Raw genomic sequence first — 17,036 nt, forward strand, 5'->3', positions numbered from 1 at the left:
TCAAATTGGCCAAGCCCACATCACAACTTACACAGCACCGTTTGTATCAGGTTTGTGATATTTTGGATCATAAGTACTTTATCAAAATAAGTACTTTATCAAAATGCTTGGGGTAAAATTCTGTATAATGTAATTTTCTGATTAACTGAGTGCTTAAAATTTAAGCATTTGGTCAAAAGGAGGATAGAACAGTTAATTTACCCTTTATTGTGTCTTGTCACATTCTTGGGTGATTTATGCAAGTGTTCGTGATTATTGCAGCACTCCATAGCTGGCAAAGATGGGAGAGATTGGAGTGAATATACCTGGCACATATTCTGAAAGTCTGTTTTTTGGCAGTGGTGTATTTGCCTTTGTACCTTTTTAAAAATTTCATCAGCTCATTTTTCTCATTTGCTCTTTTCTAAAAGCAGAGGCTTTGATTGTTTTGTTGCAAATTACTTGAGGTGCTTTCAAGATAGAGCTTCTGGGTTCTTCAGGGAAGGAATTCCTCTTTTAATTGTTGAACCATACTTCAAAGATGATGTAAAGAATTTGCTGAAATATTCATGCCAAAACTCTTTAAACTTTATTGTGGATAACTTTACCATATTAATATCTTCATTTTTTTCTATATCTAGTTAAAAAATCTAAGTTTAGAAGAACTACAGATGCGGTTAAAAGCACTGGACCCTATGATGGAACGAGAAATAGAAGAACTTCGTCAGAGATACACTGCTAAAAGACAGCCCATTCTGGATGCAATGGATGCGAAGAAAAGAAGACAGCAAAACTTTTGAGTTTGGTTTCTTCTCTGTTTAGCTATTCTGGAGAACAAGAAACCACTAAGAATGGAAGAAATATTAGGGCTTTTTTTAATCCCTAAGATTTATGCTCTACCATTAGGCAAAGATCAAAAACTGATGATGGTACATACCCAGGTAAATTCCCAAAAGGCTAAATTTATAATTATATTCACTCTGTTTTCACTCTTACATGAGAACAACAGAAATGTATTCTCTTTTTCTGTCGGCTGTATACCAGAAATAAAACTGGGTCATAATATGAAGGTTGTGTTTAGAGACCTTGAAAATCCAAAACTATTGTTTAATTGTATAGCACTGAAGGGCTTTATGTTACAATATTCTTTATTCCTATGTAGTAGTGTATTTATTGTATCCCCTTAGGTAAACTTATTTATTTATGCTATTTCACTTTGTTTTGTTTTTAAAGGATAAGATCAGGATAGCTTTGGTGAAGGTAGGGTCATATTAATAGATGATAATGTACAACCAAATTATACTTTAAGCAGGGAGATATAGGGTATGTTCCTTGATTTCCAAGATAGTTTTCCAATAAAAGCGAAGCAATAATGGCAGTAGTACTCCAATGGACTAGGCCTTTTTATATTGAAGCAATAATTCCATTTTTACCTTTTGAAATTTTGTTTAATCTTTTGATTTTTGATGTTTGGTACAAATAGAACTATATATATTTAGGTCAAGCAAAGCTATAATGTTTAAAACCAAAGAAATCAATGGAACTCTTGCACAAAATGTGTTTAATATTTTAAAAGAAATGAAAACTTAATACAAATGTAATTTGTTAATATTATTTTGTGTTTCGTGTGTAGGTCTGATAACTAAACTGAATCAAACTGTAATAACCTCATCAAATTTACTTCTCTGAAAATATACCCTTATTGTCACAGGACTTTTTTTGTTGATTTCATTTATTTTCTGGGAATTGGTAAATATCATGTGCCTGATGATAACACAATAGCAAAAACATTTTTACTGAACTGTGCAAGCCTTGGGGACTGAAAAAGAAGATTAAAATCATTAAAAAGAAACTCATTTCCACACTGAATGAACATTTGTATGATTGAACTGGGACCAGTCATTTCCTAAGCTACATATGGCCATCTTGACAGTGTTTGTTCTGTTGTGTGTTTAATTACTACGTGTAAATCATAAAGAGAAATAAATTTTACTGTGCCACCCAGCATATTTCATCCCCACCTCCTTTTTTATAACTCATGACCTAGACTCTGTCTTTCCTAAGCAAGGCAGGCTTATTAGTTAGGGCAGGCTAGATTATGCAGTGGTGACAGCCCTCAAACTTTAGTGGCTTCACATAACACAGGTTATTCCTCACTCATGCTCCAGGCCCACCCCAGGTTGGCAGAGTGCCCTGCTCCTGTCATTCTCACCCAGGGACCCACTGGTGGGGCCTCAACCATCTGCAGCATTTGTGGCCACCACAGTGAGGGGAGGAGGCACTGACAAATCTCATGCTCACTCCAGCTGGCAGCAACACATGTCAGGTCTGCCACAGCCCGGTATTCAGAACTAGTCACATGGCCACTCCTAATGTCAAGGGAGCCAGGAAGTGCAGCCTCACCATGTGGCTGGAGGGAGAGAAGGAGAAATGCTGGTGAGTTCACTAATGTCTGCCAGAGAAGGTAGGTATAGCATCTCTGGAAAGCTTTCATTCCTTTTTAAAAGAGCATTTGTGCCCCAGGTAATGCCTTGAAGTGGCATTTGTCTCTGCCCTGTTGAGTACTCACATATAATAAATTGTGTGATTGGATGCAAATTATAAGACTGTAAAAATAAATGGTGATAAATATGAAACCTATATAAAGATTATTAAAAATAAAGATTGAATTTACAATATATGCTTCAGCTATTCATTACTGGAGTCTGTTTGGGTCAGTCAGATGAGTTGATCAAGTCACCCCCTGCCCTTTTTTTCCTTTCTTAATTGTTTTTCTTTTCCACTAACCTATCTTAATGCCTTGCCTGAGTTGATAGAGTCAAATGACTGATTTGCTGTCATCCAGCCAAAACCACCTATGTGAAATGGACAAAAAACCTAGGAAGATGATTACTCTCCAGTTTGCTAAATTAGAAGATTTATGCAAATTAATTCAGTGAGGCCTGTTAACCACTCTTACTAATTCAATCTCAACAAGAGTCCTTCTTTTAATGTCAAATGTTCCAATCACATTATAATTTTTATGTAAACATACCCTTATGTTATACCTAAGCTTATTATTATTATTATTATTATTATTAGTTTGAGACAGAGTCTCACTCTGTTGCCCAAGCTAGAGTGCTGTGGCGTTAGCCTGGCTCAGCCACCTCAAACTCCTGGGCTCAAGCGATCCTCCTGCCTCAGCCTCCCAAGTAGCTGGGACTGTAGGCATGCACCACTATGTCCGGCTAATTTTTTATATATATATATTTTTAGTTGTCCAGGTAATTTCTTTCTACCTTTTTAGTAGAGACGGGGTCTCGCTCTTGCTCAGGCTGGTCTCAAACTCCTGAGCTCAAACAATCCATCTGTCTCTGCCTCCCAGTGTGCTAAGACTACAGGCATTAGCCACTGTGCCTGTCCTAAGCTTATTTAAATATATGTGCACGAATACACGAGTAATAGGCATGTTTTATTTTAGCATCATAGAAAACTCCAAAACATTTTAGGATATCTAGTTTAAAATTTTTCCTATCTTCTTACTCCCTGCCCCCACCAATTAATAAAAAATGTAAGGTAAGTTTTGAAGACCATAAGCCTTGAAAGAAATCTTCAAATCTAGTTAAGTCTTAATCATGATACTTAGGACAGAGAGTTTTTTTAGTTATTTTAATGAGTTTAAGAAAAAACTCTTATTTTAACCTTGGTTGCTGAGAACTTTCCAAAAATAAGTAAGTGTACTTTCTGCACACCCCCATCCTTTAATAAATACAGTATTGTCAATGTAATTGAAGCTAATGAGTCAGGGTTTCATCTTGCTGAAAAGCCAACATCATTGTATATATTGTCCTCTAGATGAGAAACTTTTTTCTTTGATTTAATGAACTTAGATGACTCATTTCTACAGACTTACAATACACTTAGCTTATTTTAGTATAAACAGTTTTATGTTCAAAATCTGAACTAATTTGGCCAATATAAATTGGAAAAGAAATATATTTAAATGGATTTTAAAATAATAACATCTATTATTTAGGGCACTTACTATGTGTCAGACTGTGCTAAAATCTTCTATACATTATTTACGTGCTTTTATATTTCTTTCGTCTGCTTATTTACTGAATCACATCCCCAGGGTTTAAAATCATGCAATACTCACTGAAGGATATGTAGTTCTCTAAGGACAATTATATAATACATTAATAAGATGTTTTTAACTTAGTCACAGGAAATCTTTTCAAATTACTGACACATTAGCATTCAATAAGAATGCTATTTTCATTTCCTATCCTGTATGGAAAAGACTAGTGATTAAAATAAATTCTGAAAATACTAATGACATTCTAAATAGAACGTCATGTAAAAAAATAATTGGAGTTACCCTGCATTACTAAACTGTTATTAGGCACAGCATTTAATTAGATATTTTATCAAAATGCTGTTTGGAGTACGAGATATTCTTTTTTCGGCATGGAAGGGTAGGAATCCAGAGTCTCCTGAGAACTTTCTCTTTGCTGCTTGAGCAACATGCTGAGACCTGGACCCAAGGAAGTTTTATAAACCTTAATTGGGTAATCTGATGCCACTGAGGGTGATTTGTCCTCTGGGTGTCACTCAGCTTCTTCCTGTCCCATGCCCACACAAACCACCTTTGACCACAGCCAACCACTTCCTACTTTTTGAGTCAAAAAAAGACCCCAAGAGGGAAAGCAGGCAACCAGCTTAGTTTTCCACCAATCTTGGGAAAACAATTCCAAGCTCATACTCTTCTCACACCAGACCATATTAACGAGACTCCCTGACACCAATTTCTTTACTTTATTAAGCTACCTAAATAAAAAGTCTGGTTTTGGGAGTCACTTTTCTGCTTACAGAATTTTGCCTATTAAGTTGAAAATGAAGTCTGCCTCCTGGCATTCAAGACCTACAACATGCCTCAACTGACATTCATGACCTCATCTCCCATTATTGCTTTATTTGAGCCCTTTCTCCCACCAAACTGAACCGCTTCTAAACTCTTAAAATTATCTATCTTCTTTCTGGGTTGTAAAGTTTCTGAAAACAGAGACTTATCCATTTTGTTTCCCCCATAGTGCTTGCCAGTATATTAGATATAATTTGGTATTGAGTGAAGTTTTGTTGAATGTAATGAGCTCAAACAAAAAATTGTCATCATTAATCATACAGGTGCCTTTCTCCAGGTAATTACTGTAACAACAATAATAGTCATTTTTTGAGCATCTACTAAGCAATGCACTTATGATAAATTGTCTCAAACCTTCACAACAAGATGCATATTCCTTTTAATGAAAAAGAAAAGGAAGACTGAAAAGAAAGGATTGGGGAGATTAAATGAGGTCACACAGCTAGCTAATGCCACTATGGATTTTAAACTCCCCTGTCTCCAAAATCATTGTGTTTTCCAGTAGACTACATAGCCACACAGGAGGTCTGGCTTTCAAATGTTGGACAGGTTTTCTAAGCCCGCCTGCTGCTCTATCTTAGGAGGAGATGGCTTTTTGATTAAAACTTAGAGGAGAGGACCATTGTTAGCTAACTTTACCTCTTTCACATTTCAGTGAAGTGAACCTACATTTTCTGAAATGGCATCCTTTCTACACATAGAAAAAAGATGCAGGGTGCATTTATTCAAGTTTACAAGATGAGTTGTACAAAAAGATTTTTTCCTTTATTATTAGGATATGTGTGGAGTTCTTGTGCCTTGAAAGCAATTTTTGTGAATGATAAGGTATTCCATTTTCTACCAGTCTTTCTTTGAAAAACATTAATCAGCATGGTGGAAGGAGCTGATTCAAATCCCAGTTATTCCTTTACATCTTTGCTCTCCTGGGCAAAAAATAACAATTTAATCTATGTTTCAATTTCTTCATCTATGATAATTCAGCAGTTGGGAAGATCAAATTTTCTTGCACATGGAAAATATTTAGCAAAGTTCCTGGCATATGACACATAGATATTAGCTTTAAAAATAAACTTTTAACCCTTTTCAGTGTAGTGCATTGTTTTTGCATGAATGAAGAAAAGAACTCTGTTCATTGATAAGCAAGTTGACTATTACTTCTAAAGTGAATTAAAGTCTCCTAGAACCCAAATAGGTCTTCTTTTAAGGGCCTGATCTACTCTCTGGAGCTGGTTTGCACTGAGGAAAATCTATTGTATTTAATTTTTTAATGTATTTTCTTTATACACAGAGCAAAGTAAGTTATGTGTCTTAGTCCATTTTGTGTTGCTATAACAGAATACCTGGTTCTGGGTAATTTACAAAGAAAAGAGGTTTATTTGGCTTACGGTTCTGCATGCTGGAAGTTAAGTGTTTCATCGGAATCTGGTCGCTTCTGGTGAGGGCCTCGTGCTGCATCACAACATAACAGAGAAGTGAAAGGTGGGTGGGCATGTGGGAAAATGGGCAAAACATGAGAACAGCCCACTCTAGACAACTGGTTCCATCCTGGGAGAACTAACCCAGTCTCAAGAGAAAGACATTAATCTATCTCAATTACCTAATCACCTCTCAAAGTTGCCACTTCCCAACACCTTTACCCTGGCAATTAAATTTCAACATGACAAACCACATCCAAATCATAGCATCATGTTAAGCTAAACTTTCCGCCCTCCTCTTTTTAAGACCATTATTTCTATTGTAGAGATATCATTAAGCCCAGCATCTATTGCCTCATTTGTGAAGACCCATTTCTAAAGTTTTGTTTCGCTAAAGTTTTAGCGTTCTTGGTCCTTACAAATATGAATCATGTAATTGACTTGGTCCCAACTTACTTTGTTGCAGGGAAGTTCAAAATCAAGTTTATATTTTAATAGCTTTATAGAATTCTATGATCTGTATATACTGCCCTGATCTTATATTTATAAAACTGAAAATATTTTTTAAAAGGAGATATCTGGAGATATGAGTGCTGCCACTGTACTTAAAAAGATCTAGCCTATCATGAGAAATCTTTTTATCCTCTTGTAGGGTTCTTCTGAGTGTTAAATATGGTAATATGTCTCAAGGTGATTTGTTGTTCAGCTCCTGGACCTAGAACCCTGTTGGAATCTTCCATATGGGGGTATTACCACCTGAGGAAAGGGGAGCCCTAGGATGTAAGGTTGCTGAAGACTGAGATAACTCCTGTTCTTCCTCTTCTGGAAGGAGCCAAGCTAGAAAACACTATAATGCCCGTGGCCCTTGCCCTTCCTGGCTTCATGACCTGTTCAAACCACATTTATACAAAAACTGATTCAGGCTGACCAGGCACACACCTTCCAGCCCCAAGTCAGCCAACAGGTCAGGAATCCCTTACAAAACATTTACCTCTCTGTATTTTTCCACTTTTATTTTTCTATTCATATGCCACTTCATGTTCTCAATGGAAAGAGAAAGATATGAAGGGGAGAAAAAAAAAAAAAGAACAAACGGAAATAGTTTTTCAAAGCATGATACAAATGACAATTTTAACCCAAAATTACAAAATAATGTCATACTCTACATATCCTGAACAGAAAAGTAAGTCTATTCCATTTTATGAGATAGCACTAAGAGCTAGTAAGTTCACAATTTTTCTAGTAGAAAATCCAGTGCCTGCCCATGTTCAAACCAAGCAACCAGTTGTCTTTTAAATTTTTATAGAATTTTCCAAGGTGAACTGCAATTAGTTGAGTGAAAGCTAAATAGAACCTGATACTAAAGCTCTCAGCTTTAAAATATTCTCTTTCTAATGTTTCAGTGTCTGCACAGCATGCAGATGGGGGCAATCCTGCAGCTGTGCAGTTTTCAGCCTTTCCATTTATTCCATGACAGCTTTCTTTCCTATTTAGAAAGAAAGTATTCTTGGCAAAAATATTCAAATGAAAAGACATAATAGCACTTGGAACAGAAGTCTTTGATGTTAAAAAACAAGAGACACTGAAGAATCTGAAATGTAGAACTGTTTCATTATTAATGAGTCAATGTGAAAATTCATGAATTCATCCCCTGTTGACCTTTCATAAAGTATACAGAAGTTTATTTTAAAAGCCGATGACCATACATTGGTTTGCATGCTTAGGATGCGGTCTTTGAAAATTGTATCTGATATTAGAGCCTGATAGTAATGAACTAATGAACCTGGGCCTTAGAAAGTTTCAGCAAGACTTTTGGATTTTGAGGATAAATGAATTGCTGTAACAAGTAAGTAGTAATTTGGGGTATGATTTGAATTTGAATGTGACAGGCCGTTAACAGAAGTTCAAGCAGAATGTCTTTAAAATTTTTAATGTAAAATTATTTCACTTTCACAGAAATCTAATGGGTGCTAGAAACCATACAAACTATGTTCCAGCATCTATGCTAAGTGTGGAGAAACAAAGGGAGCCTGATTCCTGCCCAAGAGCCGGTGCTTACAGCCTGGTGCAGAACATGGATCCCTAGTGTGGGGATTGCAATAAGAAAGATACTTAAAAAGCCCTGCAGTCGTAGGGATCGAAGGTGGCTTCACGGAAGAGATACGTGAACTGGATCTGGAGGCTTGTGACGACAGGAAATGGAGAAGAGCACTTTGGGGTAGGCAAAGCATAAAGGCAGAAAGATGAGAAAGAATATTTAGTACACCTTTCAGTGAATGAGAAAGTTCACTACATAATTAAAACATTTAGTAAAAACGCATTGAAGATAATTTGTCTTGCTGACTCTCTCTGTCCTGTAATTTATGAGAGCTCATAATGATCACATGGTCTGCTTCGGTTTTTTTCCTCGGATGGGCAGTAACAATTTCTACTAGTTAATAAATATCTAGAAATAATGATGTCCTCAGAGGCTTGCTGAGGGTAGGTATTGGGGCAAAGGGGGCAGAGAAAGGTGAGTAGAGTTGGCAACAGCTTCTGAAGAAACAGGTTTAAATTCAGCTCCTCAAATCAGTTCACTAGCTGTGTGCCTGAGTGGAAAGCTTATCTTCTTTTATCAGCAGTTTTCTTCTCAAGACCACCAGTAGTTTTCACTGTTAATTAAGGCGATTTATAAGGAAAGATGCATAAAGTATAACAAAGTAGCATAAATAAGAACAAATGAGAAAAGATGAAACACAACAAAGAAAACAAAAGTGGAGAAGCAATCTGGACCCATGAATCATACTAACAAAAAACTGCTTACTATGAATTTGGCCTGAAGCTTCCTAGAACCCAAAGTGAAGAAGGAAACCAGAAATAGTTAGTTACATTGTCTAATTATATTGTCCAATATGGTAACCGCTAGCCTTTGTAATGTGGCTAGTCCAAATGGAAATGCACTGTGAGTATAAAATACACATTGTATTTCAGAGATTTAGTACAAAAAAGTAAAATATTTCAATAATTTTTTTATACTTTTTACATGTTGAAATGATATTTTGCATACATTGGGTTAAAACAATTTATTAAAATTAATTTCGCCATTTCTTTTTGCTTTTAAAAATGTGGCTACTAGAAAATTTTATTTGTAGTTTGCATTATATTTTTATTAGATGGTGATGGTCTGTTAGATAAAAGGATAAACCAACTCATGAATGGATAAATAGAATGTGGTATATCCACACCAGGGAATATGATTCAGCAATAAAAAGAATAGAATAATAGGTACAGCTTGCTTTTTGGGGTGTGGTGATAAAAATGTTCTAAAATTGATTATGTGATAGTTGCACAATTCTGTGAATATATTTAAAACCATTGAACTGTAAACTTTAAAATATGAACACATTATATTTAGCTTTATAATCATAAAAATTAGTTTTTGGAACTTCAGAAAATGAAAGATAAAAGCATACTCTGTTTCTCAGAAGACACCCAACTATTGTTAGTGCCAAGATTCTTAGTACTCTCTAATGGCACCCACTGGAAAGCACGCCATCAAAATTCAGTTTAATATTCAATTATCAATATTCTTGGAGTAAACACAGGGGTGACTTTTGCAGGTCTGTCTTTTATGGTGTTTTCACCATTTGCCCATGGCATCATGCTCAATTTGGTAAACTTCTACATGCTAGCAGCTCCCAGAGTCCTGCCTTCAGTCCAGACTTCTACTTAAAACTCCATACCTGGCATTCTTAGTGTCCCACATATGCCTCAAGCCCACCATGACCAAACACTGTTCCCCTTTGTATTTTCTGTCCAGTTGGTGCCGCCATCTTCCATCCAGTCACCAATGCTAGAAGCTTGGGCGTCCTCCTGGAATCTTCATTGTCTTTCACCGCACACCGCTCTCTCTGTCTCTGCCGGTTTGGGCTTCCAGATCGTTCTTGAATCTGTGTCCTCATCTCTATTCTCCCTCCACTGTCCTTCAGGCCTCACTATCTCCTGCTGGACTACTGCAGCAGCCCCTCACCTGGTCTCTGCTCCAGGCTGGTCCCCTTAAATCACGGTGCCCACGTTCTCCTTGCCTCTGTAGCACCAGCACAGGCCCCAGCATAACAATGCTTAATAAACATTCCTTGAATAAAGGACGAATGAACCACGGGTAAAAGAAATGTGATTTAAATTTTGAATCTAAGCCAATGGTTAAGAAGTCCTAGAAACCCAATTTTTAAGTGCTAAATGCCTTTGCTTGTCTCCATGAGGACATAGATTGCATGTGTTTTGCTCATCATCACTGTGTCTCCGATGTCATTCAGTGTTTGCTGGAAGGGTGGATGGGAAAATAAACGAATGAATGAACAAACAAAGACACAGGCAGATAACTGCATTGAAAACCGCTTTCACAAACTGACGTTCACAAAATACCTGTGCTATCTCCCAAACCTGAGTTAGTTTACTTAGTATCCAATAACCTGAAACCTTGGGAAGCATTTATTTTGCCCTTGAACAAATAATTATCCAATTGAATGTGAAAGTTTAGGTGACACATTCTGCTGTATTTCCTGCATCCAACTACATTAAGAGGCCTGAGTGAATATGCCCTCATTTCTAGAGGGAGAAACATGAGCTTCTTTATTGTCATTACGGAGTGAAAATGGTCACATCTCTGGGGTTCTTCAGAAAGCATGTCTAGACTATTTGATTCATACAAAATAGACTGATGCCTCACATCTGCTTCACGAAAATAAGAAAAATGTAGTCCTTTTCTTGCTTTGGGTATGAGACAGTCTAATTTTTGTTCCTATAATTCCTGTAATCAATGGTCCAGAAATCTGTATGAAAATTGAGGGATTTCTATGTTTCTCAGAATAGTCTCGGGGTTTCCTACATAACAAGAAACCAACCACAGTACTGAAAAGTACTTTATAAAATACAATATTCAATTGATGTGTTGAAAAAATAAAAAATTAACTTGAATGCAGCAAAGTTAGAGCAATAATATATCTGTTGCCACCAGTTCTATTTTTATTTTATAAATTTGTTATTAGTGTGATTACTATGCCAAATCCAAGGATTCATGACAGACCAACAATCACCACACAAAGATGGTGAAAATGGTATGATGTGTAACACTCCTAAACTGCAAAATTGTGGAATGAGTTTAATGGTAAGAAATTCATAGTCAGCTTAACTGCACATTCAGATGGAGAAGCCAGACATCCTACTTTGTCCTTGTTCCTACTCTTTCACTATAATCATGACATAAAAGTTGAGGGCCTCAAGTAAAGCACCTTGGTGGTTTGATCTAGCATTTCTGGAAATGTCATAGTCGCTAACACTCACTCAGCAAACATTCAGGAAAACTGAGGACTCAGCTTGGGCCACCCAAAGACAGTGTGGTACAGCTCACTGGAATAGGAGCAGGTTCAAGGAGTAGGATAGTGAGTTCAGATCTGGACATGTTCGGTTTTAGATGACGATGAGACACCCAGGAGTTAGGTGTCCAGGGCGCCACTGAAAACAGGAATGTGGAGCTGAATGGAGAGCAGACCTGGAAATGAAGACCAAGGACACTGTGCTAAGTGAGGGGACAAAAAGCGACAAAGGATCAAATTCTAGGGGATAGCTGAAGCAGGAGGAATGGCCAACAGATTTGACAACAAGCAAGGAGGTATGAGGTGGCACCAGAAGCCAAGAGAGGAGAAACTTCAAGGAGGAGATTCTGCTATGACACATAGTAGATGCTCAATAAATGAGATAAATTAGGGTTGAACAAATCAATGTGCTCAGTAACTGCTGAGTTTCCACCTGACTTTAAAGCAAACTTTATGTTTGTGTTATTTATATTATAGAGGTTACGACTGTTGGCCTCGGAGAAGTGAGCTAGAGCCCAGCTCTGCCACTTGCCAGTTGGATGGCCTTGGACAAGGTCCCCAGGCCACATGAAGATATCACCCACCTCACTAACTTACCTGGTGAGTTCTCCTGACCTGGCAACAGGAAGCCACCTGTGGAGCATCAGCTCTGTGGCTGGCACTTCTTTACAATGGCCTTCTCCAGCAGACAGCTGTTACGTGTGGCCTTGGGCTAGTTCTCTAACCTCGCTCTGCTTCAGATTCCTTACCTACCAGTGGGAATAACAACAGCACCAATTTACAGAGTGTCAGGAAATTTAAATGCATGGATGCACATAAAGCTCTCTGATCAGTGCTTAGTGAATGTTTGCTGTTAATATCAGCATCATATTTTAACATTATCCTTATATTTTAGCTGAGAAGACAAATGTTCAAAAAGATAATGTTACTTAACCAAGTTCTCACAGCTAGTAAATGTGTGACCTAGAATTTTTAATGAAGATCTATGTAACATTTTGCACCGTACCACTGGGTGGTGATACACACACGTGCACACATGCACACGCACTCGCACACACACACACACATACATGTGCTTATGTAATAAAACTGAATAGAAAACTGAATATGGGCCAGGGGCTGGTTGGGAATGGGAAATTATTGTTTAATGAGTACAGAGATTTAGTTTTGCAAGATGAAAAAAGTTCGACGGTGGTGATGGTTGCATAATAATGTGAATGTACTTAATGCCACTGAACTGCACACTTAAAATGGTAAATTTTATGTTATATGTATTTTTACCACAATTGAAATTTAGGAAAATAAATTTTAAAAAGCTGAAATGAAACAAACTTGCCTTAAGACTGCCAGCCTAGCAACTTTAGCTGTAGCTGGAGGACCCTGCCTGTGCCTGAGGTTCTCCGAGCCTCTGGCCATGGCCTCCCACACTCACGCCATCTCCCAGGTCCCCTCCTTCCATGCATCTGTGCCTCTCAGGAGGGCTCCCCTGGAGCAGACTTCCATCCACTCCCCTCAGACTTCATCCGTCTGGCCCAGGGGAGCAGTTTTGACGTCCTCCTTGGTCCTGCCCCCAGCAATCTGAGCACGTGCTCGTCCCTCTGACATCCCTCCTCCCCTCCATATGTCCTAGCTCAGGTGTCACCTCTTCCCCGAAGGCCATAGAGGTGCCACGTGGTACCCAACGCCTCACTGCTGGGGCATGGTAGACCACAAACGCACACTGGAAGTTCCTCTTCCCACACCAGCACGGGCGCTGGGGGTCCAGCCAGTGAGCTGCAGGCCAATCAGTATGCAGACCTCGTCCTGCTCAGCCAGCCACAAAGACGATACATTTAAACGAAGCGCTCAGATTTGGGTTTTGGGTTTTGCTATTTGCTGGAGGATCAGCAATGAAACATTAATTAATGTTAAGACTGTCCCTCTAAGCAGTACAAGGAGTACGTGCCCATCCCAACCGTGGGCACATCTAGTGACTTCTGCTCTACAGCCTAACAGTGTGGGTCTTCCCTACCGACCCCTGCCCCAGAGGACCCGGGCGTTTGCACAGAGATCCCTCCTGACATTCCCACCTGCCAACTGGCTCATGCATTAGTCATTACCCAATGGGGAGAGCTGGCATGCTTTCCTCCTGTCTGGAGCTCATTCAGAAACATGCCTCGCAGGGAGGCTGTCCCTTCCGATCTCATTGTTGGTGGCATTGCCTGACCAGCATGTCATGGATAAATCACAGGTCCCGGGGGAGTGGATCTGATCCACTGCATAGCTGACCGTGCAGTTTATCCAGCAGGGGCAACGAGAGGGCATTGCTTGTCAGCAGTCACGCCATTCCAGGCACTGTGCTGGGCGCAGGAGATAAATATCCCTGTACCCATGGAGCCTCCAAATCGGTGGGGGTGATCACCCAATAAAGAAAAACCACTAACCACACTAGCAGCCAAGAAGGGGAAACATTGAATGGAGGGAGACAATGCAAGGGAGGGACACAGGGTGGCAGAAACCGTAATTTAAACTGGGGGGAGTGCAGAGAGAGCCCCTCTAGGGAAGTGACGTCTAGCCGGAGCCCAGGAGAGCAGCCTCGCCACCTTTCCTCAAAGGGAAAGGCTCGCCCCTCATCTGCCCCCGAGGACAGACACACACTCAGGCACATGGACACACACACAGATTCACACACATAGCACACACACAGACACACAAGGCATACAGACATGCATATGGCCACACACACACACAGACACCCAGACCCACCGACACGCACATACATGTGGGCATACAAACACACACACACACACACACACGTACACATGTGTACATCCCTCTGTGACATTTCAAACCTGCTCCTGAGGGGCTGTCTGAGGTGCACCCGCATGAGAGCACTGGCAGCCACGCATGAGCCAGCGCAGGGTGTGGCCACGGCCTTGCCCCCAGCTGAACAATGGCTCCTGGCTGACGCAGTTCTGCCCCTTGGTTCCTCTCCTGCCATTGTCTGCTGAGGCCAGCACTTCAGTCACTCTGAATATGTGACATCTGCACATTCCAGTTTCCAGGCATCGAGCTCGTCCCTGAAATATCAGCACAAACGAGTCCCTCAGGCTCAGCAGCGTCTTGCTGTTCTGAAGCTTTGACACACATTCACACGTTCCCATTGGGAAGGGGAATTCAGGTAAATGGGAACGTCAGTAGGATATTTTGGTTCGACTGGAATTTTTTTTTAGCACGAAAAGGCTTTAAAACAAACACACACAACACAAGGGCTTTTTTTAAAATGTAGAAGCTACTTGAATAATGGGTGATCTCATGTTTTAAAATTGGAAAATTACATAGCAATATATTTAAACACTGTGCATAAGACCTCACCATCCTCCTTCTGAAACTCAAACCACTGGCTCCCAGGTTCCCAGGGCAGCGTGAAGGCCACAGTGGAACCGGGTTCCTCCTGGGCTCTGTCAGTTCCCACCAGCGCCGGTTCCCGGAGCCGGTCCTCAAATCTCCAATCCAGGAGAGGCGCAGAGGAGGCTGCCTGGCTTCTCTCTAGCAGGCGGAGGGAAAGCCCGGGGACACCCTTGGTCTTGTGCATTGCGGTTTCCCTCCTCTCCTCCCACATTTTCCACAAAAAGAAATGCAGACGCCAAACCCACGATGGCCTTTGAAGTGACCGACCTGGAGACAGTGGGTTATAATTCGGCCCCGGCAAGACCCACAAAGTTTGCCAGAAAAAATCGATAGGAAGCTGACAGATCAAAAGTGAGTCATGCCAGCTCTCCTCTTAGGAAACAGTTAGTTGGGTGTCTGACTGCTAACACCTCAGTTCTTTTCATAGTAGGTCTGAAAATAGCTCAGAAGTCTTTAAATGTCTGGAGACGTAGGCGACGAAAAGAGTTTTAAGTGGAAAAAAACCTCCCTGAGAACCCCAATTCTGTTCCTATCACGTTCGCCCAGTCTGTCTGCTCACACCAAACTCCTGGGTGCCCGGGGACGGCGGGACAGACCACAGGTCTCTCCGGGAGACCAAGAGTCTGGCTGGGACTCAGGATTGGCCATCTCTGGATGGGAGACGAGACTGGTCATACGACATTCAGGTGGCCAGGCCCTTTGTGCTGCTAACCTGGTGTGTCCTTTGTTACATACACATCTCTTATGTCCCCGCCACCCTACTGCCTGCCCCCAGTCACCCCAGTGAAAGGCCACTTCTTCCTAAGTGGGCCCTTTGCCCTGTCTGAGAGCCTTGCAGGTCCCACACGGATTTTTCACATCCTCAGCTGCGACTCTTCGTGTGTGTGGTTGGATTCAGCATGAGAGCCAGCAGTGGCCAAAGAAGTCGCCAGCAGGTCTAAGATCCTGAAAGGGGGAAGCTGAGCCTGGTGGCGGGGGAGAGAGTGCAGAGAAGCGTGGATCGGAGGGGGCGGCCTGGATGTGAGTCTGTCGGGAATGAAGACGAGTGTTAACAAGGACTGAAGTGGGGGGAAGGCCTTAGAATGGAGCCCGGGTCCCCACGTGCGAGACTCCGTTAGGACAGTGTTGGTGAGAACCTGGTGTCCGGTCGGGTGTGGGTGGAGGGACTGAGCGGTTGTCAGGGCTGACCCTGAGGCGGCATGCCCCGTGAGTGGCCTGAAAACCACCTGCACCAACCTCACCTGAGAGCCTTCAACAGCACATTCCTGGTCCCACCCCGAGAATCTGATTTTGCAGATGGGGTGATGCCCAGAAACCTCCATTGTCAAAACCTCTCCAGATGATTTCAGTGCACAATAAAGGGACCTTAAAGTCCATGCTGCTTAATGGCCGTGAGCAATGCCCTTCAGACTTATTCCCCGTATATCTAAAATTGTATTGGCAATTAGTCAGCTGTCCCTAAATGATCCCTATGGTGAGCAAATGGATAAATAAATGGAGATGATGGAAATTTCAACCTTCGGGTCTGGGAGCACGGAAGTTCCATGAGCAGGAATGAGGAAGGGGCTGAGAGGAAGTGCAAGCGGGAGTCAGTGCAGGAAGTGCCATTTCAGCCAGGGTGACTGCCAAATGCACAGGGTGACATGGGCAGTGGGCTCAGAGGTGGGGAGGGGTGGGCAGGAGACATGAGGGCCCCTCACAGGCAGGCGGGTGGAGGCTGCAGGGGGCTAAGAGCACTGCGGGCTGCTGGGGACAGAACTGTGGGAGTAAAAGGTGAGCGGGGTGGCAGGGAGGTGAGAGGCAGCGCCAAGGTCACAGTGTCCTAGCATCAGGGAGGAGGGAGTGCAAGGGACGTAGAGGTGGATCTGCAAGGTCTAAGACTTGGGGGGAGCTTGTGACCTGAGGAAAGGCCCCTGAATTTATTAATAGTTCTGAGGAAAGCACTGTGACCAGCAAGAGAGCAGTTTCAAAAGGGTGCTAGGATCAGAGGCGCAT

At 41.1% G+C, this 17,036-nt stretch overlaps 1 protein-coding gene across 1 annotated transcript in view; it reads left to right on the forward strand.

The window, feature by feature from the left end:
* The window catches only part of STK3 (serine/threonine kinase 3), a 267,587-nt gene extending 264,930 nt beyond the window's left edge, over positions 1 to 2,657 (forward strand). The window contains exon 11 of the mRNA XM_012762004.3: positions 621 to 2,657. Within this exon, the coding sequence (XP_012617458.1) occupies positions 621 to 779 (159 nt within the window). The 3' untranslated portion in view covers positions 780 to 2,657. The remainder of the gene's footprint in view (positions 1 to 620) is intronic.
* Positions 2,658 to 17,036: the final 14,379 nt, after the last annotated feature.

The sequence above is a fragment of the Microcebus murinus genome, chromosome 7, assembly GCF_040939455.1.
Source record: "Microcebus murinus isolate Inina chromosome 7, M.murinus_Inina_mat1.0, whole genome shotgun sequence".
NCBI lineage: Eukaryota > Metazoa > Chordata > Mammalia > Primates > Cheirogaleidae > Microcebus > Microcebus murinus.